The sequence below is a fragment of the Salmo salar genome, chromosome 28 (assembly GCF_965601325.2).
Source record: "Salmo salar chromosome 28, fSalSal1, whole genome shotgun sequence".
Classification (NCBI taxonomy): Eukaryota; Metazoa; Chordata; class Actinopteri; order Salmoniformes; family Salmonidae; genus Salmo; species Salmo salar.
The window spans coordinates 22,691,621-22,717,500 of record NC_138318.1 but is presented as its reverse complement, the minus strand read 5'-3'; the positions used below and the strand labels follow the sequence as shown (position 1 = coordinate 22,717,500).

Sequence of the window (25,880 nt, the reverse complement as noted above, 5' to 3'; positions counted from 1 at the left end):
TCCTCACCAGGGTCTTGGTCTGACTGCAGTTTGGCGTCGTAACCGACTTCAGTGGGCAAATGCTCACCTTCGATGGCCTCAGGCACTTTGGAGAAGTGCACTCTTCACGGATGAATCCCAGTTTCAACTGTACTGGGCAGATTGCAGACAACATGTATGGCGTTGTGTGGGCGAGCAGTTTTCTGATGTCAACATGGTGGCCCCATGGTGGTCGGTGGGGTTATGGTATGGGCAGTTATACGCTACGGACAACGAACACAATTGCATTTTATCGATGGCAGTTTGAATGCACAGAGATACCGTGATGAGATCCTGAGGCACGTTGTCGTGCCATTCATCCGCCGCCATCACCTCATGTTTCAACATGATAATACACAGCCCCATGTCACAAGGATCTGCATAGAATTCCTGGAAGCTGAAAATGTCCTAGTTCTTCCATGGCCTGCATACTCACCAGACATTTCACCCATTGAGCCTGTTTGGGATGCTCTGGATCGACGTGTACGACAGCGTGTTCCAGTTCCCTGCACAAATCCAGCAACTTCGTATAGCCATTGAAGAGGAGTGGGACAACATTCGATAGGCCACTATCAACAGCCTGATCAACTCAAAGTGTTGCGCTGCATGAGGCAAATGGTGGTCACACCAGATACTGACTGGTTTTCTGATACCTTTCTTTTTAAGCAATCTGTGACCAACAGATGCATATGTGTATTACCAGTCATGTGAAATCCATAGATTAGGGCCTAATGAATTTATTTAAATAGACTGATTTCCTTCTATGAACTGTAACTCAGTAAAATCTTTGAAATTGTTGCATGTTGCGTTTATATTTTTGTTTAGTATAGAACAAAATGCCATAGAATATACCTTTATTTATATAAAGTGAATCATAAGATATTCTACATAGGATCATTTGTATTTTTTAAGCCTACTTTGACTCTGAAGGTCATTGGGGTTTATTCATTTATGCTTTGTCACAGGTATGGACAAATTGCCATAAATGTCAATTACTACAAAGTTGAAGTAAGTTTGAATTGAGGAAGTATGGTAAAGGTCAGCTTTTTATCTGTTCCAGACCCTGTGTTCCAGATGCCTATTCATACAATACCCAATACCCACACACACCTCAAGCCAACATCCACCCACACAACTGGACCCATGACACTACTTTACACCGCTACACTAGCACATGTTAGTATTCATGCCAGCATAATATTATCTTGTTTTCATGCAAAGGTGTTATTTGCCCACACACATTGTCCTAATAAGTGTGTGTGTGTCTGTGTGTGTGTGTGTGTGTGTGTGTGTGTATATATATATATATATATATATATATATATATATATATATATAGTAGCAGGTACAGACTTTAATATTGCACATTTGATATTAGCACTAAGTTTTTTTTCTCTATACATTTTCACAAGTGTTAAACAAAAATATTATCTACAAAGTTTGTTGCCTTTACAATTTTCTGCTTGTTTATCTATATTACCATATGTGCTGTGTCGTCACAAACCTTTGTTCCCTCTTTTAACTTCCATGAGAATCATAGTGAAAAATGGCACAGAGTTGAGCCAGATCTCTGTCATAATACCTTCATATCATCTATATTACAGGGAAAACGTCACAAACAATGCCTCTCATGGAAGTTAAAAAAAGGGAACTATGGTTGGTTAAAAAGGGCACAGAGCTGAACCAGCTCTGTATGTCATAATACCGCGCTACAGCTAACATGGCATCCCTCCTGATCCACACTCTACTGCTGTGCTACAGCTCCCTCAGTCGCTGCTCAGAGAGTAAGTCCCGTCTTAATATTCAACATAATGCATGTGCATGTTTATAATATCAAATGCCTGCAATGTGTATCTCTCTTCCAGTTAGGAGAAAATGTCTTGCTTTATGACACTGGTCTCCATTTCAGGCAAAGAATATCCTCTAGATGTCTTCGCCCCACATGAGGTGAAATTCCACTCCCTAGACTACAGAAATGTCTTGCATTGGAAGCAACATGCCAACTCTACCAACGACCAACAATACTTTGTCCAGTGGAAAGTGTGAGTATCAAAACTATTTGAGTCAAAGCTTTGTGAATCTGACATAGGCTACTATATGAACACAAATATGTTTACTATATCATCCTATAGCTCAAAAATCATGTAGGACAATGAGCTAGGCATGTGCTGATTGCAATTCAGGAGTTGTTGTTTAATTTTCTGTTCAAACAAATGAGAAATACTTTTCAGTATATTTTCTTATAAAAACTGTACATTTTACAACAAGTACAACACAGGTGAAAAGATGTGCATGTATCAAGATGTGACATGCACCTATCCTACTTTGTTTAAATGTATATTTCTGGGCCTGTATTCGTAAAGCATGTCAGAGTAGGGGTGCTGATCTAGGATACGTTTTGTTTTATGGATCATAATTAATAAGATTATATGGACCGAGGGGGTTGCTACTCTGAGACGCTTTATGAATACAGGCTCAGATTATTCCTTTAATTTCTCCCCACCTCAGATATGGGGAGAAGCAGTGGACCAATGCAAAGGAGTGCCATGGCATCAGCCGGCTGCTCTGTGACCTGAGCAAGGAGACATCCGACCCCAGAGAATGGTACTACGCCAGGGTCCATGCAGCCCACTCAGGGACCCAATCACCATGGGTCCTATCCGCCAGATTCAACCCCAAGTGGGAGAGTAAGTGCTTCTCATTACTATCCATGGTATATGGGTAATCAGTAGTGTTTTATGCAAACAAGGATTTACAATTTCAGAGCTGTCGTTACTAGACAGCGTGGTTTGGCCTCTGTATCTTGCAGCCTCTGTCAGCCCACCGACTATGAAACTTCATGTGACGGAGAAAGGCATTGTGGTCCGGCTCAAGCCTCCACGCTCTCCACACAGGAGACCTAATGGCAGCTGGATCAGTGTGAGGAGGCTGCAAAGAATGTCATTTACTATACACCTCATGCAGAGTGACGTTGAGGAGGTAACTAGCTACTATTATTTATAATTAGTAAATTGTCCTTAACAATGGAATTTTCCAAGTTTAACTCAAACGCCCGTTTATACCTTGCGCTAACGTGTTTTTGGGGATCTGATTGAGATGATCCAATCACTATCTTATCAAGGTTTGTTGCGTCTACACTTGGTAATTAAATGGTGTCTCTTATCTGTCCACTGTGTCTGCATTGTAACCAGATGTCCTTGTCCCTCTGTGTATGCAAATTATTTCACAGATATTATTCCAAAAGTAATATGAATTCATAAGTCAATTATTTTACAGGGTAATGATGATTTAAATAGTTTTTCCATCCAGATCTATTTACACTCTTAAGATATCCAGATACAAATAACTTCCTCCAGAGGTGGTCAAAAAGATCTGATCACAATGTCTTTTAATCGTCTATACCTGTCTAAAAATGTGGGCACGATCAGAATGTGGACATGATCAGGACAAAGGTTGCATGTTAACATCAGGTATAAAGGGAGCTTAAGACTTGAGACAAAATGGTCACAGAATAGTTATAAACTACTGAAATAGTTGAGGTTCACAGAATCCTTCAAGCTTTTTACTTGATGAGTGCTGCCAAGTGATTCAGAAGTCTTCAGAGTTATGATTAACAACTCAATATCTCTAGCACTTCTGTCTAAGCCTATTCTCTGACTAATCCTTGTGAAGGAAACATTTGAAATGGAGGGCTGTGCCAAACAGCTCCTGATCTCAGATCTGAGCCCCGGGACCACCTACTGCTTGACGGCCGAGAGTCGCTTGCACCTGCTGGACCGTAGAAGCACCCGGAGCCCTAGGGCCTGCATCACCACACTGTGAGGGCCAGGATCTAATGTCTTCCCCCAGGTATGCCTTACGTTACCCAGCACTTTGCGCCTCGGGAGCAGGCAACACCTGAGACAGCCAGCTTAGGCTAGCATCCGAGTCTGGCCTTTGTTGGTAGCCTAAAGTGTAGACCAGTTATACACTCTCAGTGTTGACCCCAGGGAGTCAGGGGAGAAATGCTGTTCAAAACAGGCTGTCGGCCAGGACAAAAGATTACAAAATGAGGGGATAAGTATTATCGTCATCTGGGAGAGAGAAATCTCTCCCCAGAGAGATATTCATATGGGGCGAGCAGTGAGTTGTGCCTTGGGATTACATTTGCTTTGTCAAATCTTCCCTTTGAGTAAAACACTTCCTTGTTCTGTATTTTTAGATTATTGACATGTGCAAAGTCACCCAGATTTGTTTTTGGTTTTAGCTTTGAGACACTTAAGTTTCTCTCCTCTTTTTTTATTTCCTCCTGCAGGGGAAAATGTAGCCCTGGATTTCTCTGCCAAACCGGAAACTCAACATGATACTGTGACAATCAAACCTCACCGGAAGTATACACTGATTTATCCACTATTACCTCAGGTACTGCACAGGGATGCACTTTTAGAATCCTTCACATTTCTTTCATCGATAACTTTGTTGACAAATGTTGTACGTAAAACAATGAGTAGCACTAAACAATTACACATTGTGATATGTCATCAATAATTAAATTACCGCACATATAGAAGGGGTAGGTAACTAGATTCAGCCACGGGCTGATTTTTGTCAGAGTGGATGGTTGGGGGGGTTGGAACATAATTATAATAATTTGTACACTGCAAATTAACCGGAACTAAAAACTTTGGGAGGACTAAATATCCCACTTGCGGACTGCCTGTTGCATATTCATGGAAAGGGGATACCTAGTCAGTTGCACAACTGAATGCATTCAGCCAAAATGTGTCTTACGCATTTAACCCAACCCCTCTGAATCAGAGAGGTGCAGGGGGCTGCCTTAATCAATGTCCACGGGAGCAGTTGTTGTTGGAGGTTAACTGCCTTGCTCAAGGGCAGAACGGCAGATTTGTCCACCTTGCTGGCTCTGGGATTTGAATCAGCAACCTGGCCCAACACTCTTAACCGCTAGGCTACTTGCCGCCTCACTATGCTAATAGGGAGATATTGATAAAGCACAATCATTCCGATCCTTGTGTAGTTGGTGCTTGTGTAGTTGGTGCTTGTGTAGTTGGGGTGGGCTTGCACTGTAAGATAGATGTGAAGGAGCTCTGCTGTTGCTCTGCAGTCTCTGTGTTGACGAGGGACAAAACAACCTAACGTCTCCTATAGAATTGCTAAGGCTGCATTTACACAGGCAGCCCAATTCTGATATTTTTTTTCACTAATTGTTTTTTGGACCAATCAGATCAGCTCTGAAAAATACCTGTCGTGATTGGTCAAAAGACCAATAATGGGGAACAAAGATCAGAATTGGGCTGCCTGTGTAAACACAGCCATAGAATCCCAGTAAATTACAGTCTCCTGTGTCCTGATTACATTGACATGTAATCAATGAATGTAATGAATCAGTAATTCAAATAATGAATCAGTTTTACTAGCACTGGTTTTGCGGAAAGCTGCTTTATTTTTTATTTGCAATGACTGTGATCTGTGGTTGTCTTACCTACCTTACTTGAATGCACTGACTGTAAGTTGCTCTGGATAAGTGTCTGCTAGACTCATTACACTGTCTGTATTCAAATGCAAATAAAACCTACTCATTTTGCTTTGACAAACATTTCCTTGAGGATATCTTTATTGAGGTTGATTTACACAAGGGACACTAATAATTCAAAACAAATATGAACAATAATTGTTTCTTATACTACAGTCATCTCAGACAACAATTCAAATCTACAATTCATAAATTGCAATTTCAGCTCTTACAACATCCTTTTGTGTAAGATCGACAGTCCATTTGATCGCGCTTTATGAATACATCCTACTTCATACTGTATCTTTAACATCATATCACTATAAATTTGTTCTGTTTCCACCAACCTGTATGGAGCATGACATGGGACAGAATCATATATTTCACATTTCATTATTCAGTCTTACGCATGCAGCAACAGTTTTAACCCTGAATAAAATTACTCTCACTATTATGCTCTGACTTAAATTGTTTTGAATTGTAACAGAATGTCAATATGTTTTCAGGTTTTTGATAACCATATAACCATCAAATGTGTGTATAATACATGTATAATAGGATTTTTTGTTTTTATAAATCATACATTTTCATGTTTTACAGATTTAACCTCATCTATGAAGGAAAATAATCTGTTACAATGTATTCCATTTCTTGGGATTAACTTCCTTAAAACACAATACAAATGATTCATTCAGGAAATAACTAGAATACATACACTAGGTCACAAATAAAAGTATGTACATGGATACTACATAACAAATCAACAACTTTCTTTTTTAATAAAATACATTTGTCAATTTTACTTTTACATAATTTCACAAACCAAACGGCTGATTAAAAATACAGTATAAAAAATCTGTCTCATGGAATGTGAGCGACTTTGAGCTTTGGTGAAAGTGTTGGGAACATAGGAGACAGGTTGTTTTCTCCCTCGTCAACACAGAGAGTCTGCAGATCAACAGCAGAGCTCATTCACGTCTATCTCAGGGTTTTTAAAAACACTTCAAATAAGGGCTGTGTAGGCTTACCCTGGCGTGACGTTTTGATGACAATCACACATTACCCTATACAGAAATATCTGATTTACATAAGTATTCACACCCCTGACTTAATACATGTTAGAATCACCTTTGGCAAAGATTACAGCTGTGAGTCTTTCTGGGTAAGTCTCTAAGCGCTTTTCACACCTTGATTGTACAATATTTGCACATTATTATTATTAAAACAATTCTTCAAGCTCTTGTCAAGTTGATTGTTGATCATTGCTTGATAGTCATGTTCAAGTTTTGCCAAGCATACTCATAACATGATGCAGCCACCACCGTTTGAAAATATGAAGAGTGGTACTCAGCGATGCTGGATTTTCCCAAAAAAGAACACTTTTGTATTCTGGACAAAGTTGAATTCCTTTGCCACATTTTTTGCAGTATTACTTTAATGCCTTATTGCAAACAGAATGCATGTTTTTGATTTTTTTTCTTCTGTACAGGCTTTCTTTTCACTTTGTAATTTAGGTTACTAATGTGGCGTAACTGCAATGTTGTTGATCCATCCTCAGTTTTCTCCTATCATGGTGAAATCCCTGAGCGGTTTCCTTCCTCACCAGCAACTTGAGTTAGGAAGGACACCTGTATCTTTGTAGTGATTGTGTGTATTGATACACCATCCAAAGTGTAATTAATAACTTCACCATGCTCAAACTGATATTCAATGTCTGCTTCTTTTTTTTTTTAAACCCGTCTACCAATAAGTGCCCTTCTTTGCGAGGCATTGGAAAACCTCTGGTCTTTGTGGTTGAATCTGTGTTTGAAATTCACTGCTCAACTGAGGGACCTTACAATTATCTGTATGTGTGGGGTACAGAGATGAGGTAGTCATTCAAATACTATTGCACACATGCAACTTACTCCTGAACTTATTTAGGCTTGCCATAAAAGGGGTTGAATACTTGTTGTATCAAGATATTTCAGCTTTTCATTTTTAATTAATTTGTAAACATTTCTAAAAAACATGGTATTGGGTATAGGCCAGTGACCCAATCTCAATTGAACCCATTTTAAATTGACTAAACATTTTGAAAAAGTCAAGGGGTGTAAATACTTTCTGAAGGTATGCATTCAGGTTTGTTTAGTATGGTCATTTTGAGTTGATTTACATTTCCAGAAAGAACGTGGGGGGTTTCTGAGGATTCATGCTGGTTGAAAGACCTATCATGCTAATCAGCCATTCTTGAAGTGGTTCAAGTATAAAAGAAGGTTGAGGTCAACTGATGTATTACTTAAAGCCTGTGATTGTTAACATGGGGATAAAACAGCACTGGGATTCTGTGGTGTGAACAAAATGTGATAAAACAGGTTTAAAAATAAATAAATAACTAAAGATCTGTAAATGTCTGTCGTCTCAATCTCTTGTACTGTTCTTCTCCCAAGCACAGCAAACACAATGCTATGAAAACGTATGAAAAAGAAAGCCTTATCAAAGTTGTTGTATTAATGGCAGGCATAACATGTCAGGATAGCAAGGACCCCATAAATGCTCTTGCTATGACAATGTGATCTCAAAGGCAGTGTTTACATTTTTTTTTAAATAAGGTATTCTTCCAGTTGTACTGACTTCAACAGCTGACTGGGATGTTCCATTAGGAATATTGATTTAAATAAAGAGAAGTACTCAAGATTTAAAACAGTACTACAAAAGGAGATTAACTTTCAGTATTCTGTGAAAACAGTATAAACGGGACGAACAAAAATACTGTACAATGGATATTTACAGGACAGTTTTACATGTTGCTCGGTACTGATGACTTGCATGGGACTGAATATTTAGACGATAACAACTTGTATAGTCTAGGTGCATCAAAAAGAAGGCAGTTCCTGTCAGCAATCATTTTCATATTAACAAAAAGCTAAGGAATACTGCACCTAACTGTTACTCAAACAAGTATTGGAATATGTTTTTTCAAAATGTCATTCCATCTTTAGGCATTATCTTTATGAACAAAGGTGTGAAATAATCAATACTGTAATGATAACCATTCATACAAAATATACATTTATGATAAGCCAAATAAAACACCTTCATACTTTCCCCCCATCCAATCACCATCTCTTTGTTCTTCAAAATAGTGTTTGCACAGGAAGCTAGGTAGACTAAGCCCCAATGTGAATTGGTTTCGAGCCAAATGGTCATATTCCACAAAAAACATAGCAGCGAATAATGCTGAATAGTCTGTACAGTAGTGGTACTGGTTCAGTTGTTTAACGCTTGTCTAGTCGTATAGTGGTAAGGTAGTGGCTGACCAGGCCTTGCTTAGTGTTTCAGTGTTGAGACTAGGATCTCCAGTGTTGTTGGTTGCACTGTTACTCTACATCTGTCAGTTGAGCCACATGTTGACTTCCAGACAGAAGTCAAAGATAAGCCTAAGACATTCAATATTACCTCTGACATTGGACAGAACTTGTCCTAAAATAAACACTGTGGTATTTATAAAATAGAAACGATGAACAAAATCAATAGAAAACAAAATAATAACCAGCATTAAATCAAATTGGAGAAAAATATATTTATAGATAAAAGCAAATTAACATTGTTTGACATTTTAAAGTACGCATCATTTTCTAACTTGAGATGCCACGATCCAAACTAGTGTGTGTGTAGAAATGGCGACCATTTTTGCAACAACAAACAATGGAATGTGTTCCTTCGTTGTTCAATCAACCTGATGCTATTGTAATATGTTTTTCCCCCAATATTAAATTACCTATCAAAATATTACAGATATAAATAAAAAAGCACAGGTATCATCAAGCAGCAGTGGCCCACATTCAGGTAAAAAAACCATGAGGGCAGTGGAATGCCCTGGAATGTCAAATAAGAGTTGTTGATCCAACTCAAACATTAAAGATTGTGCTCTGGTACCCTGGTAATAAGGCAGCTTATTTCTGCTATGACAAGAACTTTTTCTCTAGTTCAAAGACGGAGGGGCGACTGGGGCTGCTCTGAATTCGGCAGAGGGGCACGGTGCAGTCACGTTTCTGCCCCTCCGTGTCCATGTCCAGCAGAGAGCAGTCCATCTTGACCTCAGCGGAAGAGAGGACGATGTTGAGGCTTCTGGCGCTCTTCTCGCCAGAGTAGTGGCCCAGGGAGTAGCTCTTGTTTTGGCCCCTCAAGAGACCCCAGGAGTGGGGTTTGCCCCGGTGGGACAAAGGCCGGGGTCTGGAAGCAACAGTCTCCCCACTGGCTGCTCTCTCAGGGGTGTCCTCCCTGTCAGACTTCTTCTGAGAGGTCGTGGTGGAAGACTGTCCCGACGAGGTCGTGGTAGAAGACTGTCCCGACGAGGTCGTGGTGGAAGACTGTCCCGACGAGGTCGTGGTGGAAGACTGTCCCGACGAGGTCGTGTGACAGCCAGATGTACCATTAGCTGTGGAAATAAATTAACAGTCAGTTTCATTGCAACAGTTCAGGGCGCAGTTGTACAGTGGTGTCACCTCACAGCATTAAACAACACTACTGCATTATACAGTCCTGACTGTCACTTTCACTCACTGTCCTGAACGACGGACGAGTTCTTCCTTCGGAGGCTAGAGCCCATGCTCTGAGGCGGAGTCTGCTCTGGGGCTGCAGGCTGGGGGAGGGGCTTGACCTCAGCTTGAGTCCTGCTACCCGGCCCCTGTGGACCCTGTGGCTGGGAGCTGCTGTTGGGCTGTGCTCTGGGGTCTACCACCTTCACAGGGATGGGCTCAGGCCCCTCCGCGTCCGACTGCAGGAGGCACTTGGTGGAGTTGCACTCTGAGATGGAGGACATGGAAATGAGGTTGACAGGGCCTTGGGAGCCCGCCGACAAGGATAAGGCTGCTTCCTCCTTGCGGGAGGAACGTCCACCAGGAGGGCTGGTGCTGCGGCGGAAGCGTGTGGCGCGCTGGAACAGACCCTCTTTCTTCTTCTTCTCTACACTGGGCTGGGGCTCAGGGTCGTCTCCCGGTGGGGCCTTGAGTGTGTCACGCAGGTCGAAGCCCAGCCCCACCGAGGCCAGCATCGAGGCACAGACGTAGAGCACGGTATCTGTCCGGCGGCGAGCTGAGGCCCTCTTCAGACTGTTGGTGGGGGTGTGCTGGGGGGTGGTGCTGGTGGAGCTGGCTGAGGTGGTGCTGGGGTCCTCCAGGCCTTCCCCAGGGCAGACTCCTGCCGTCCCCTCACCCCCCTGCTGCTGCTCATCCTTCCACAGAGGTAGATCGATGTACACCTGATTGGGGAACTTCAGTTGCTTTGGTTTGCTATTGTCCGAGCTATCTGGTGAGCATATTTCATCTTTATTGGTCCCTAAACATGAAGGACGAGGACAGAGACAAATAGTCATTGATAAGCTTTTGACAGGTACTAAGAAATGGTATTGTTGTATTTGATTATATTAGAAAACAGATTTCCCTCACCTTGCTGCTCTGCAAACAATGCAGCCAACGGAACTGACTTCTGGGACTTCACCAGACTGGTGGACCAGGGGTTGTTACCATCAGACAGTGGCCTCACTCTGCCAGGACAAGGCAGTTTCATCAAACAACCCACACAGACACCATGAAGATGACAGAAGAAATACTGAATGGAGATGGAAATAAACACTAATGTCCTGTACCTTTCAGCACAGTTTCCCCGCTCCTTGGTCTGAACGGAGCTCGGTCCCCACGTTCGCCCCTTCTTCTTAATCCCCTTCTTGACATCATCAAACTCCTCCGGCTTGTAGATGGTGCTTCGTCCCCATGTCCTGTTGCTCTCGTCCAGAGTCACTGTGATGAAGGAGCGAACATCAGTCAACAACTGGCAGAGTACTCCAATGCCCCAGTGACAAATCTCTGCGAGAGTCCAGGCCAACAGCAGATATATTAGTCTTCAAACACCGGAGTAGCTAAGCAATTAGAGGACTGGATTATTTGAGAAGACAACCTCCACCGCAATAAGAAATATAATCCCTGCAGCTGAACACTGGTTAGGAAATCAAAAAGACCCAGTATTTTGATGTCAATATTTCAAGAACAGGTTGGGTTGCAAACAAAAAAAAACACCTTCTGTGATAAACATTACATGTTACAAACAGCCTCTGACGCATCCCAACGTGTTCTTCATTTCAAAACAAACCCATATAATTATTAGTAGTAGTAAAAACCCTGAAACACCCTGGGCTTTTCAGAGGATAAACCCCAAGTTAATTTTCTGAAATCAGCGATGATGATAGTCCATCAAGTTGTCTTAGTAACCAGAAGCACACAGGCAGCAGCTGGCAGTCCGTTGTTAGAACCTTAGCAGTTGAGAAACACGTTAGCTGGTGCACACACAGCAGACAGTGGCCACATCCCAACAATGCCACAGTTGCTTGCCTTTCTTCCTAAACCCAGTAGAGGGCTGGCACTCGCTGGTGATATCCACATCCTGGTGATACACATACATACTGGCCCTTCGGATACTGTCAATGCGGGCACACACTAGAGGGAGAAAACATTCACGCAGAACCACATCAGCATTTGGAGAGGGAAGCTTACCCAGTCATAACAGCAATGCCACAATGAAGCACACATAAAAATACTTTATTTGATAGTTACCTTGTTTTGTTATGCATTTGATCCAGGTCTGTCTTGTTCCTGTGTTAATGTAGTATGTGGATTGATTGTCTGAGGTGCACTTACACTGGATGGCCCGGAGGCGGGGTATGAGTGTGGGGCTGCTGGGGGGACTGGAGCTGTTCAGACTCCTCCTCTTGTCCATGGAGGGTGACGCCTGCACCGTGATCTTGTGCTGGAAATCTAGAAAACAGAGACACAGGCCAGGGTGGTTGGTCACTTGTTTAGCTTTTACCATTCGTATAATCTCTAGTGTACAGACTACGCAACATAAATGGTATCGTAATGTCTGTCAAAAGACTGGGATGCGATGACTAACGAGCAACAGTAGTTCCAGTGCTTTGGTTTTCCATCACTGGTTATTTTGAGATTATTTGGGTGAAGGTTGGTGCTTAAAGTGGGGGCGGGATTTCAAGCTTTGATTTTAAGTGGAAAGTTTTTTTTGGCTGAGAGTTTCCATTTCGGGGGGTGGAGACTTTTTTAGTCTCGTTAATATCTTACCTCATACATCTATGAGAAAGACAGAACCTAATTGAGCATTTTAACAAATAACGCAAGATTTTTGTTCTGGGTGTCCGAGATTACCATTGGTGTAACATTTGTTGAACTTTTTTTCTCAACTCGAAGATAACATTGACTTAAAGACAGACTATCTCGACAAGACAGAAAGACAGTCAGAAACACCCACCTGACGGCAGGCTGATGCGGTTGCCGTCCTTGAGTTTGAGGCGGCTACGTTTGAACTTGCCCTTCCTCTTCTTGACGTTGGGCTTGTCCTTGTTGAGCTGGAAGATGAGGATGTTGAGTTCCCTCTCCAGCACGTTGATCTCCCGCTCCGCCAGCTGCTGCTCCCTCCTCTTCAGCAGCTCCTCGTGGGACTTCTGCTGCAGCGCCGCACGTGTCAGCTCCTCCTCACGCGAACGCAGCTCCTACAGGAAGGACGGAACACATGTAGGAGGGTCAGATGACAGACAACTCTGTATAATATAGTTAACCCCCCCTACATTTTGCATTCGGTGGGGTGCACGACTCGCCCAAAGTAACAAAATTATAATTTGAGACCAATCGAAGCCGAGGAGGGGGAGGGAGGGACAGCAATAGGCAGGTGTGCCCGCCTCTGCAATACAATGGTAGGGGAAACACTGGAAAAATTATCCACAGCAACAGATTCTAGACAGGGCATTAGTTCCTTATCCCTTCTATCATTTTTGCTAAAAATAATTCACAAATACCTTCCTTGTTTACAGATTTACCTTTGCAAATAACTCCAAACACCACCCAGCAGAGCCCCGGAGCAGAGCCCCGGAGCAGAGCCCGGAGCAGAGCCCCGGAGCAGAGCCCCGGAGCAGAGCCCCGGAGCAGAGCCCCGGAGCAGAGCCCCTGAGTGAAGGAGAGCTCTTTTAAGAGAGGCTGGCCAGCACTCACAGGTTGTAAATCCCAAATGGCTTCATGGAGCTTTGCAGAAACCTTGTGGTGTGTGGGGAAGCGATGACTAAGCCAAAGACCACAAGCTAAAGGGGCCCCTCAGTTGCTGAGGCACAGCTACAGAGTGGTAGAGAGGCCTTGGACTGCCTGGCTAAGAGGCTGCCAACGCTTGATTGTCAACTAGGTTGCAAATGAGTAGGGTTAACAAAATCAGTTGATCTACTCTGCAGGGCAGCATTTGGATTTCAGGTTCTTGATTTTGTTTAGGTTCCTCTCATAAAACGGAATAATCCTTAATGAATGACTTCTGCAAAGCAGCTTTACAAACCCACTGAAGTGAACATTTGATTTATGTTGTGTAACAACGTTTGCAACTTGTGATGTTGAAAAACTATATAATAATTTGTGTTAAAAATAACAAAAACAATAGCCCTATATATCTCCGGCAAAAAACGTCACTGAAGTTTTAGAAGAAAGCTGAACCTCACTATACCTACAGTAGGTTTAGACTTATGGTCCCTCAGAAATATAGATGGATAAGCGTTTTAGATCATATGCAACCTTTAACAATGGAATGTAGAAACTCACACTCCGGAGGAACAATGTATGACTGTCTGTGCTTCTGTTCCCTTTTAGAGGTAATGAAAAGAACCGGTGTCGTATGGGGAAATAACCTGAAGAATTGACATGCTAGACAATACCTGAGAGAGGTTTGACATATTTCACAATTTGACAAGTTTGCTGCTTAACAATTCAGCTGAATTTACATGAAAGCGCATTTGATACAGCAATTACAATTCCCATTTGATATAAGAGGAGGGACTAAGGGAAGCAGCTTGTCGTATTAAAAAGGGGAAATACTTAAAACCGTTACACTAATACCTTATTTTGTTAGACACGATTAGCTCGCTCCCAGAAATGATCCATTCAAATCAAAGCATTCCCTTAACTACAGGTTTATTGCACAGCTGCCTTCCAACCACTTCTAACCTTATACTTCTCAGTTTATACTATAGCTATACATCTTACCTACTTAATGAAGCAACAAAGGATGAGTAAATTATAACACAGGACAAATCAACTTAGTGAAATTTCTAAATACATTGCACAACATCTCTCACTGTTTCCTGAGTGCTGACATAGTGCCTCTCACCATTCACATCATGGCATTATGTTTGAGAATACATGCCCCTACACTGATCAAATGAACGAAGGCATACGGGGAGGGATGTGACACTTGCTGTTATTACAGATGTATGGTCTTAATTTGACCTACATTGTCACAGCAAAATAATCCTGTAGCACAGGATTTGAACGTTTAATCCATAATGTTGCTACATGCAAAGTACAATACTGTTAATATAATTGTGTGTTAGTGTGGGTTTTCAGTGAATTTATGTAAATCATGAAACTCTTATGCATTTCCTGCGGTGAAGGAAAATTCTCAGCAACAAAAGAGTGCTCAAATTAAGCTCCTACACTTGTACCTTCTCTTTTGTCCTGAGCTCGTCAAACATCTCCTGGATCTCCACCCTCCAGTCCTCCTGCATGGAGTGGAAGGAGTCTTGGGGCATAGTGGCCATCACCGCCTCCTCTATGGCTGTCAGCTGCTCCAGGATGGAGGCAAACGACGGCCGGATGTGGGGGTCCTGTTCCCAGCACTCTGAGATAAACAACAATGTGGAACCAAGATTGGGATCAATGTTCTGGAACTAAATCAACACCAATATCTAGTTGTGTTTTTTTTTTTTTTAAGTATATATGATTTATTGTCACATCCACCGTATAGGTGCAGTGAAATGGGTTGTTTTACAGGGTCAGCCATAGTAGTACGGCGCCCTGGAGCAAATTAGGGTTAAGTGCCTTGCTCAAGGGCCTATCTGCAGATTTTTCACCAGTGTCGGCTTGGGTATTTGAACCAGCGACCAAATACACACACATATGTCCTGGAATGAGAATTTATTATCCTATGAATGTACTTTAGGCAACATGAGTTCTTCAAAAATGGGTTGAGGAACGGTAACAGCAGATGGATGGTCGGACTTGGTGACAGCACCTTCCATGAGCTTGGCGAAGGGTTCTGGGCAGGTGGATGGAATAGGGAGGGTTAACTTGTTGACAGCCACACCATAGGCCACAGCCAGCCCATCAATCCCACGGTAAGGCACCTCTCCTGTCAGCAACTCCCATAACAGGACCCCATAACTAGTAGAGAGAACACAGATACAGTGAGCACAATGTCCTAATATTATAACACTATTTTAACACTCAAATTGCCTAAACCTTTCTTGTTGTGCTTAGACCTGCTGTTTAGAGGAACTTGTTCTTGAATAATGGACTTGTTGAATACTAAATAATGGCAGTAAAATGTTGTTTACCTGTACTGTGCAAACACAAATGATCCTGTTGAGATTAAGCACCAAGCCTACAGTAATCATCTTTCATGAAATTAATGTTAGCTCCTGATGCATCAGATTGTAGTTACCAGTGGAGGGTGTTCAGGGCTACTGTAGGCTATACTGCACATAGTAGTAGTACAGAATGTACATAAAGTTATCTGATAAAACAGTTTTGGTTTAAACAAAATAACAACGAGAGCACTTATCAGAAATAGGTCGGGACAAATGTTTCTGAATGTCTGAAAATAAAAGGAGTATCATGGTGCCACCTTTCCAAATCATAATTTCCTAAAAACCCTATTGATTCCAGTCTGACTGTGTTTGGAACAGGGAGTAGAAGGAGCGTGCTGTTATTGTATTACCTCCAGACATCGCTGCCTTTGGAGAAGAGGGAGGACTTGATGACTTCGGGGGCCATCCATGAGTATGTGCCAGCAGCACTCATCTTGGTGGTGTTGTGCCACTCTCTGGCTAGGCCAAAGTCTGTGATCTTCAAAGTCTTCCTTCCAATGTCATCGTTCTCTATTTTTTCAAGCAACAAAACTAGGTAAAAAGTAGAGGACAGAGGAGAGGAGAGGGTTGGTTTGGCGACACACAATGGGATATCTTCTAGGTGTGAAAACAAATTTAAAAAAGCAGCTTTTTCATTATGATCAACTGGGAAGATGACAGCATTATAATATATCTGTCCCCAGGTCTTAAACATTCTTTATACTGATACTTACAGAACCTGTCTGTAAGGCAAAACCGAAAACACCACCCATTAACTGAATGAATAGGCAAGAAACAGTATGAAGTGTTCTCAGAGGACTGCAGTTTTTGCTTTATTTAAAGACGATGTGAATATGAAGCACTTTGTGCGATTCAAACAATAGAAATATGCAGTGAAACCCGATTACTACTCCTCTAATTTAGAAGACATTCTTCCTCATGGACATATAGACCTAATGGATATTACATACTGTACCCAAACTATAGGCCTAGTTAAAGAAGGGAGGTCATTGTTTACTTTGGCAGGTGTGCCGCCCTCTACTTATTAAGAACCTATTAACATTGGCATTCACCCCAGGTTTGGACACCTGTTGATTAAAGAGAATGTGTAACAGTCTCTAAGACTGGGGGTGGTTGCCTGAAAGTCAGATATCAGCTCATTCTGTCCTTGACTCCTCCATATCAATACCATATCCAACTTGGCCACGCTAACAAAACACCATTATCTAAAAACTACAACACATATTTAATTTTACAAGGGAGCACTTTTAACTTTCCCATGCCCAGAATGTTAACAATCATCTACTCCAGAATAGAGCATACAGTAGATAAGGACAGCCAGAAGAGACCTTGACTCTACTGCCAGCTCACAGTCACTGACTTGCCAAATGAGAGGGTGACAAAGCACACAACATAGGCTACATCTGGAGGAGGGTAATGTAACAAAATCACAGTGGACAAGGACAGCAACAATACTGTGGAGAGCTATGGCAGTGTAAGATTATTGTTGTCCTTATTATTTGTAGAAGATTAACATACTGTAACTGACATAGCATCTACCTTCACTTAGATTTAAACAAATATGTTCCTTAGAGTGGCACAATATTCAAGTAGGCTTATAGGAAGAAACTAGGCCTATTCCTAAATGTGACAATTGGCATTCCATTTCAAAACAGGTTTTTCTGGCTTAATGAGAGCCTATAAAATACAGCGGTTTCATCTCATTGTCCATGATTCTATAAATTCTGATTAGGCTAGTTACCCGACATAACTCTATATTCTTCCAGAACAGGATACAGAAAAGTGGTATGTTCATTGATAACAGAGTCCCTGATTACATTATATACTAATGCTAACCTTACCCTGAAGGCTGGTCCAAACCTCTGAATACAAGTCGGGTTGACATAGGCTGTATTTCAGTGAGACGCCCACGGCACATTTCAGGCCTTTAAAGGAGTTTCCTCAGATGTGGATGTCGGAACCTGAGCTCTGCCATAGTAATTAACATGATTCAGTAGCAGGGAGGGGAGCAAACCACAGCCTAAAGGACTAGACAATTTTTAAAAATCAATTTGTTGAGTATTTCTAACAATGACTAGACCTATAGTTTTTCTATTAGGCCGTAGGCTGAGAAAAATGTCTTTCCCCTTGTTATTTTTCACACCATTTCCCTTGTGTTTCGACCACACTATGTAAACAAAAGAGTTAGCCTTAAAGGTACCAGCTCAAGGTGATAATTTGTAGACAGAACACTGGGTTGAGTGAGTCCGGTTTTCTCCAGCTGATGCCGGATAATAGGCAGTTCTTTGGTGGCAATAATAAAAAAAATACTCAAAGCTTTTCCAGTTTTCCTAACAGAAAAAACCTACAGTAAGCGAACTACTCATTATTGTGGTTAACTGCAGGGCAGTAAAAAAAAGTTGCCTTGCAATCTATAGTAATGCTAAGCTTACTTAAGCCCTCCTCTGTAAGGGCATATATATTTACAGTAACAATTTTATAGGTTAGGGTGTAAACTTGAGCGCTAGATGCAACAATAGCCATGACTTGGATACACAAAATAACACTGTGTGCACTCCAACAGGGCACTATTGTTACCTCCATTCTGGAGCGAGATTCTTGACATTCTTTAACCTTTGCATCTCTGTGCCCGAAACTACAAAATTAAAGTGTTATGAGGGCTGGCAAGAGGCCAAGTTTCAGTGTGCTCTGCACTGCCTGCCAATGAACATTGCGTCCATCTACAGAACCTCTCTGCGCTCCAGCTCCAATCAGCAAAAAGGAATAACCTCTTGTAAAAAAAAAAAAAATTGAAGAATTTAAAAGTTGCAGCTGTTGTGGAGATTAAATATAATGAAAATAAGCCTTTCAGACCAGGGAGTCTGGGCATTCTTGTGGCTGCTGTAACCTAGCAACTAGTGCTTGACCACTCCATTGTGCAAACTTATGTTAAGCTTTTGCCCCTCATTAGCGGCATTCCTCCTTCGACCGAGGTATTAAAAGATTAAGGGACACAAAGACACACAATTTCACTGACTTTTTGATATTCCCTTAAGATAATCATTGATCAAATAAGTGTGTATTACTACACTAAGTAAATTGTGGGTCGATCAGTTCTGAAGGTGAAGGAAGTTGGGTCGTGAAAGTTTGTGCACTGCATTTTCCCTCATCTTACAATGCATGCTCAAGACAAACATTCACAACAATATCCCACAGATGAAATCCCCTCTGGGCTCCCTTATTTGTGGCTGGTGTCCTAAGTAACTGGTTTAAACATAAAGTGTATAGTTCCGAGTGGGGGTCAGTGGGTAAATTCAGTGAGCCCCCTAAACAAACACATTTTCCCCCAATTAAATTCAGCAAGCTACCAGTGCTGTCTGTCACAATAATGTGGAAAGATACACTAACTTGTGTTAGCAGTGTAGTGCTGCTTGGGGGTGGGGTGTGAGCCAGTGTCTATTGTCCATTTAACATGTGCTACCTGAATAGCTGTTCAATAGAAGAGGTTGGGTTTGCCCACACCCCCACATCTGACAGTACTATGTAGACACGTGTATGATTCCCCGGTGAAAACAAAAATACAGCAAAATGAATTGACGAACAAAGTTCACCTTCTGAGAAATCTGAGCCTGATAAGACAAGCCACTATCGGTATACTGCAGAACAGACACTGTGCCAGAATCATGTTTCACACAATACAGCGGTGATGTCTCACTCTGAAGTACATGGCCACAGTCATAGTCAACTCAAAAATGTTCATGCATTATTTAGAGGGACAACTCAGAGGGCTCAAAAGCCCAACCAAGGTTTGAGTCTAAATATTCTCACCAACTGAAAAACATGCCTAAAACCTAACTGTAGCAAGGGTCAGTTCTAGAATCTTCATGTTTTCTAGTGGCTCAGTGTGGGTTGGTTCTTGCAACACCAGGATTGTGGGTTTGATTTCCAAATGGGCCATATAAGCCTAATAGGTTTAGGAAAATGACCATATTATTATTACAGTTGTGAGCTCCAACATTGTAACAGCACTTATGTGATTTAGGAGCACATACACTGATGCCATGGTTTGAAGTTGAGTGTTTAGTAAATCAGGGGCTTAATTTGAGACAATATTTCTAGGGGGGTTGGGGTTAGGGACCCCAGCTGAGCAAACGTTGATCTTACTTCACATCCTCTCGAGAGTCCCCCCCCTGCATACAAAGATCCTTCTTTAGGGCCCTGCCTGGTTCTCACATGCCCTGAAGAGGATCTGGGTTTCTGAGGATCAGCCACATGCCTAACAGAACGACAAGCAGATGGAGAGCTCTCAGCTGCTTGGACAGGCCTCTGGAGTCCATAGGGGTGACCGAAAAGGACAGAGTTGGGAGAGGGAAAGTTGCCTGTGTACTGTGGAAATTAATGGAATGCGGAGATGGTGCAATTTCATAGCAGCAATGATTCTGCACTTCCCAAAGGCAGACTGACATATTTGGGTCAGAATGTAAAACATTACTGCTTTGGCCAACAAATTAAATCTAACTTTTTGGGCAACCTGACCAAATGAGCATAGACATGTGTTATAGATCTGTCCTTCGCAATGAAAGCAAGTCTAAGAAGGGGTAAATCTGTTCTATGTGCACTATTTCTATGCTTCGCATTTGCATTTTAAGTCCGGTTTTGTACACCAGCTTCCCAGCTGAAAATACAATAGTTTTGTTTAGTGAAAAGATATTGCAGAGCGGTTTAGAAGGTACAATAATTCTCTACACTTGCTCGTTTTGTAAAAAACTGAAATTAGGCAAACTATTATCATTTTAGCAACCCGGAAATGGCGGAGCGATTTTTGCACCTTTAACTTAATGTATTGTCACAGAGTTCCCTTTCAATTATCTGTCACCCAATATGGGACAGATACTGTACCAATAATTTTGGAGCTCACATTTTTTGTTGTTTCGGCTCCGTACTCTGTACTTGGATTTGAAATGATACAATGACTATGGAGGTTAATGTGCAGATTGTCAGCTTTAATTTTAGGGTATCTACAACCATATCGGGTGAACACTTCTACATTAATATGGATGCTACCATGATTACAGATATTCCTGAATCAATCGTGAATAATAATATATTATACCCTTAAAACATGCTAATGTCTCACTATTACAATATCAGGGGAGGTGAGCATTTTGAGGGGGTATGATATTTGTGCGTGTAACTTTCTCGCTCATCATTATTCACCATTCATTCAGGACTATCCATAATCATGGTCGCATACACATTAATGTAGTGTTTAAAAATATACTATTTTCTTATTTACAATAAAAGTGACTCTAAAATGACAATACATTACTTACCATTCATTTCTATTGGGCACAAAATAATCTGAAACAACCAAAAAGTTTGTCAAGTCACAAGCTTGATGCAATCATTGCTTGCTATTAATGTGGTATCAAATACTAAACTTTTGACTACTTTAATACACTTAAGTAAATTTGACCCAATACATTTAGTCCTCTAAAATGGGGGGGGACTATGTTCAAAAAGTGCTATAATTTATAAATGGTTCTAAACAGTTAAATGGATGAAAATACCCTCAAATTAAAGCTGATTGTCTGCACTTTAACATCATTGTAATTGTATAATTTCAAATCTAAAGTGCTGGAGTACAGAGGCAAAACACTGTCCCAATACTTTTGGAGCTCACTGTGTGTCAACAATACCTAGGTCTATACAATGTATAGATCTAGGAAGTAGTATGAAAGTAATCTTTCAACATGCCACTGTGGCCAGGTGTTTGATTGGTGAATTAATATGTTCATCATGTTCTAGTGTATCATTAATGTCGGGTTAGCGTAAGAGTTTGTGTGATAGTTTGAACAGGGAAAGTCATGGCGGAGAAGACCTTGCTGAGGGTTCCACAAATCATTCCTTCAAATGCCAACCCTCAGTTGCAGGCCTATCTACAACATGCATGCAGTGTCACCTGAAGTTTAAGTACAGCAGCTGAGCTTACATTACAATAGCATTCTAGGCAGCTTTCCTAATCAGACAATGTGCAAAACCCAACATTTCTTGGTGCTAGGATATATATTGTTTGTCAGTTTTACAGTGATAGTAAAAGTGTATTAATGAGATTTAGGGTAATGTTTTAGTTGGTAGAGGAGATTGTTGACTATTCCTGTGGCCATGCTCAGATTTTCATCTGTTCTGAAAGTGATGGATGGTTATTTTGAGCAGATGGTAATATTGATGTTGCTTACTGTTGCAGGATTTCAGGTCACGGTGAATAATGGGCACAACAGCCTCCTCGTGTAAGTAGTGCATGCCTCTGGCGATTTGAACAGCCCAGTTGACAAGAATGTGTGGGGGTATCCTCCGACCTGTCAAAGCCCGGTTAAGAGTCCCTCCGCGAGCATATTCCATCACCAAGCACAGGTTCGGCTCCTCAAGGCAGACACCTTCAAGTTTTATTATATTGGGATGTTGTAGCATAGAGAAGAGCTTGGCCTCTTGTTTAACACCGTCCGAAGTTGCAGTAATGTCTTCGTCAGGATCCTGTCGGGCTGCCTTTACAGCGACCTCTTGGTCCTTCCATGCCCCTCGGTAAACTTTACCGAATCCCCCGACACCGATTATTTCCTCTAAAACGAGTTCACTAAAATCTATTTGTACGGGAGTACTCGGACGCTCCCGCACCCCTACCGTGCTACCGTCGGGAAGTCTGTAAATTGCTGGTTGATACGTAACATAATTTGCTGGGAAAATCCCAACTCGGTGGTTAATTTTACCCGTCCACCATCCTTCATCTCCCGAGATCGCAGCATCCTTCGAGAGGACCTCAACCACGTCCCCCCGCCGCAGACTAAGTTCGTCTTCTCCAGTACTTCCATAGTCAAACACAGCCGTCCACAGCGATCGGGAAAGGGGAGCAGAATGAGCCCAAGCTCTTGCGGTGGGTGAATCTGTCCAGTCATGCTCTCCAGTGTCTTTTGGTCGCCCCTCACCGTTTGGGAAACCAGCCTTGGAAACATCCATTTCTCGGTGTCTGTAGCAGAACCATAGGGTGCAAAGCTGCTGCAAAATCAAACGACCTCTACACTCATTGGAATGTTCGTGAATCGTTCAGAACGACTTCCCAAATGGGCAAAACATGGTATTCCAATGTCCTGGTAAGACACGTTTGCTACTTTCCACGTCGCCACTCTGGTCAAGTTTATTTGTGGATCAACTTCTGAAACGTAACTATTCAATAAGTTAGCTAGTAACGTTACCTAGTTAGAGTGCTAAGACTAGCTAGCTAACCACCTATAAAGTTACGCTTGTTTGAAGGAACAAAGCACATTTATGTAGCTAGTTACTTATCGGGGTGTACGTGGAGGTTGACCCAGTCTCACTACGGACAGTGAAAAATAAGCCCCAATTACTGCTAGCTAGCTTAGTAGCTAGAAAAAAACCATACCTACAGTAGCTGTGCTAACGTTAGCTCCTGAATTATCTATCGGGCTATGAAGTTTAAGTGCCAAAATAGTAACGTTACCTGCACATTCGGTCGAAATAAACTTGGGTTTAACACCAGAAACATACGTCAACAGTAGTAGCTATATCATTGTTGGTAGCCGAGCTACGTTTTCATCTAACTTTTAGCTGGCAAGTTTAGCTAACGTTAGTTTAATCGCTCTCCAAACCTTTAGTTAGCTAGCCCATTCGTTACGCTAGCTAGCTTAGGTCGTCAGCCCACTGACTGCACTGACACTTTAAAAAGTTTGAATATAAATACAGTTAATGTCTTGTCAGTATGAATCCTCGTGTAGCCAACAATATGAAGTTTTGTTGAGTTTTAATGATTCGCTAGGATCCGAAAGATAACCAAACGTTCCATCAACTTTCCTCAGAACAATTTGTACGGCCCCGATATCGCTCCTACTACACACTGCGCTGCCTGAGCAGCGGGCTGGTCCTGTTGGGAAGTTTGCTCGCTCGCTCGAGCTGAGCTCTTCAACACGCAGATTGGTGGATTTCCCCTCACGTGACATGCATGTCTCTACAGGAAAACAAGAGGAGGAGCAGTGGGGAGGATCCTCCGTGTGCAGAAGAGTGCGCGCGGTGATGGCATATTTCGCCACATAATTGATGATAGCAGTAATAATGGATTACATTGCTGCCATGTGTAAACCCATTATCTCATGAGCACCAACACGACAATCACAACTTCAACCAAACAGATATAACGGTTTATTAATTATACATAAACTAGCCAACATTAATTGTGCCTATAATTTTGGCATATAATTAACTGTAAATACTGTCTAGGATGTTATGGCAGAATTGGGGGGAGCTGTTGTAACTTCTCAAGGGTTATGTTATTGTTTTGTGTTGGACTGTGATGTTATGCATTTCATAGACTCCTGTTATCACTGCACCCTAACACTAACACTGTGTTTTGGAACTGTTGCTTGTATAAACAACTGTTGTGTAAACAATATGATAGTATTATCACCTCTCACTATATAAGGGACATGTAACCATTTATTCTTCAAGCTCTTTCCCTGACTGCGATCAGAGGGGGATCTACCTTGCAGCTGCTTATATGTATTAGAGATTCACTATTATAATTATAATTTAGTCTCTGCCTAATCTTTGGATCGAGTTTTCCACAACATTTGGTGCCATGACCCGGATGAGAGCAACTTGACTTTTTGACCTATTTCGCTCAGCTTGGACCCAGACATCCCTCTGGCAACAACTTAAAAAGGTAAGTGATCGGGTAGAATTGTGTCGGTTGATAGACGTAGTTGGAAAAAGAGAGATGAAGTGATAAATGTGTGTATAATGGGTTAACAGAGATTTTATAAATGTGTATATAATGGTTTACTAGAGATTTGATTAAGTAACAATACAAAAACCTGGAGAAAACAATAAAAATTGAAGTGATTTGGTGTAACAATAGGGGACTAAGAAAACAATCAGAAATCATGGGTGATAAACCCTCTAAATGTACCGATAAATTGGCCCCTCCCTCAGCTCCCGTTACATAGCCTCAACCACCACCACCAGTGGTTTTGTATCCTCCACTGAAAACAGAAGCCCTAACAGCAGTAGTGTTACACTGCTATCCTACTCGAGTAGATTGGACCAAAATTACATCCTGTGTTGTGAATGATGGTGAAGATGCCCATGGTTTTTCGATCAGAATGAGAGACATGTTTTTTCAAGCACTCTGGAATGGCGTCTGATGCGGAGGGGGTTATCAGGCCCCCTGGTATCAGCATTATGTGTGTGGGTTTCCTAAGAAGGTCTCTGAGATACTCAACCAAATTACTCCAGGTTGGCAAGCTAAAACCCTACCGGAAGTTACTATCCCACTTCAGCATTGCATGGAAACTATTAAATATAAATCCACCAAAACTGACCATCAGCTACAGTTTAACATGACAGGAGCTTTTTCAACCTGGGGGCCGCGGTCAAAGCAGGGGACGGGGGTCGCAGGCGTGGGTGTGGCAGGGGTTGTAACAACGGAGCAGCTAGGGGGGGAGAGAGAGAGGGATAGGAATAGAGATAAAGGCAGCTTCTATTGTCACGACCCCAATCACTGAAGAAGTGAATGCTCAAAAATACAAGAAATGCGGGAAAGGAATAACCAGCCACAATAGGGACATCCCTCAGGGGAAATAACATCCTTGATACAGTAATGCCAACAGGTAAAGGTGGACCAATCTGGCCCAAACATTATGGTAGAAATACAGGGAAAATAAATTCCTATGTTGGTAGATATGGGTGCTACTACATCCACCTTTAGTAAAGAAACTGGACTTGACTTACCCCTAATCAATAAAACTGTAACCGCTTATGGGATTTCCTCCACCTCGGTAGTACATTTTGAAACAAAACCAATGCTCTGTTCTATAGAACTAGTAAACGTTGAACAGGATTTCATATATTCAACCACTC

General features: G+C 41.9%; 2 protein-coding genes across 3 annotated transcripts; one reads left to right on the top strand and one right to left on the bottom strand.

Annotated features, from left to right (window-relative positions):
- The first annotated feature begins 1,559 nt into the window (after window positions 1-1,559).
- Window positions 1,560-5,614, top strand: il22ra2 (interleukin 22 receptor, alpha 2). The gene is made up of 6 exons (XM_014178971.3): window positions 1,560-1,802; window positions 1,928-2,060; window positions 2,527-2,705; window positions 2,828-2,997; window positions 3,691-3,867; window positions 4,313-5,614. The coding sequence occupies exons 1-5, from the start codon at window positions 1,739-1,741 to the stop codon at window positions 3,838-3,840; spliced, it is 696 nt and encodes a 231-aa protein (XP_014034446.1). The 5' UTR covers window positions 1,560-1,738; the 3' UTR covers window positions 3,841-3,867; window positions 4,313-5,614.
- On the bottom strand, window positions 5,615-23,899 carry map3k21 (mitogen-activated protein kinase kinase kinase 21). 2 transcript variants are annotated; one of them, XM_014179920.3, is made up of 11 exons: window positions 22,193-23,899; window positions 16,325-16,505; window positions 15,620-15,768; window positions 15,051-15,226; window positions 12,827-13,067; window positions 12,205-12,321; window positions 11,899-12,003; window positions 11,160-11,310; window positions 10,960-11,057; window positions 10,076-10,849; window positions 5,615-9,950 (listed from the first exon to the last, which is right to left on the bottom strand). In XM_014179920.3, exons 1-11 carry the CDS (start codon window positions 22,965-22,967, stop codon window positions 9,475-9,477), a joined length of 3,243 nt encoding a protein of 1,080 aa, XP_014035395.2. In that variant the 5' UTR covers window positions 22,968-23,899; the 3' UTR covers window positions 5,615-9,474. The 2 variants fall into 2 exon arrangements, with proteins under 2 accessions (XP_014035395.2, XP_014035396.2); XM_014179921.3 differs by lacking the exon at window positions 11,899-12,003.
- Between the last annotated feature and the right edge of the window lie 1,981 nt (window positions 23,900-25,880).

Coding starts and splice junctions, on each gene's coding strand:
- map3k21 (XM_014179920.3), bottom strand. CDS start 22,967: ATGGATGTTTCCAAGGCTGGTTTCCCAAACGGTGAGGGGCGACCAAAA. Junction 12,004..12,204: donor CCGCCTCCGGGCCATCCAGT/GTAAGTGCACCT, acceptor TTCTCCCTCTAG/TGTGTGCCCGCATTGACAGT. Junction 9,951..10,075: donor CTCGTCCGTCGTTCAGGACA/GTGAGTGAAAGT, acceptor TTATTTCCACAG/CTAATGGTACATCTGGCTGT.
- il22ra2 (XM_014178971.3), top strand. CDS start 1,739: ATGGCATCCCTCCTGATCCACACTCTACTGCTGTGCTACAGCTCCCTC. Junction 1,803..1,927: donor CCTCAGTCGCTGCTCAGAGA/GTAAGTCCCGTC, acceptor TCTCCATTTCAG/GCAAAGAATATCCTCTAGAT. Junction 2,061..2,526: donor TACTTTGTCCAGTGGAAAGT/GTGAGTATCAAA, acceptor TCCCCACCTCAG/ATATGGGGAGAAGCAGTGGA.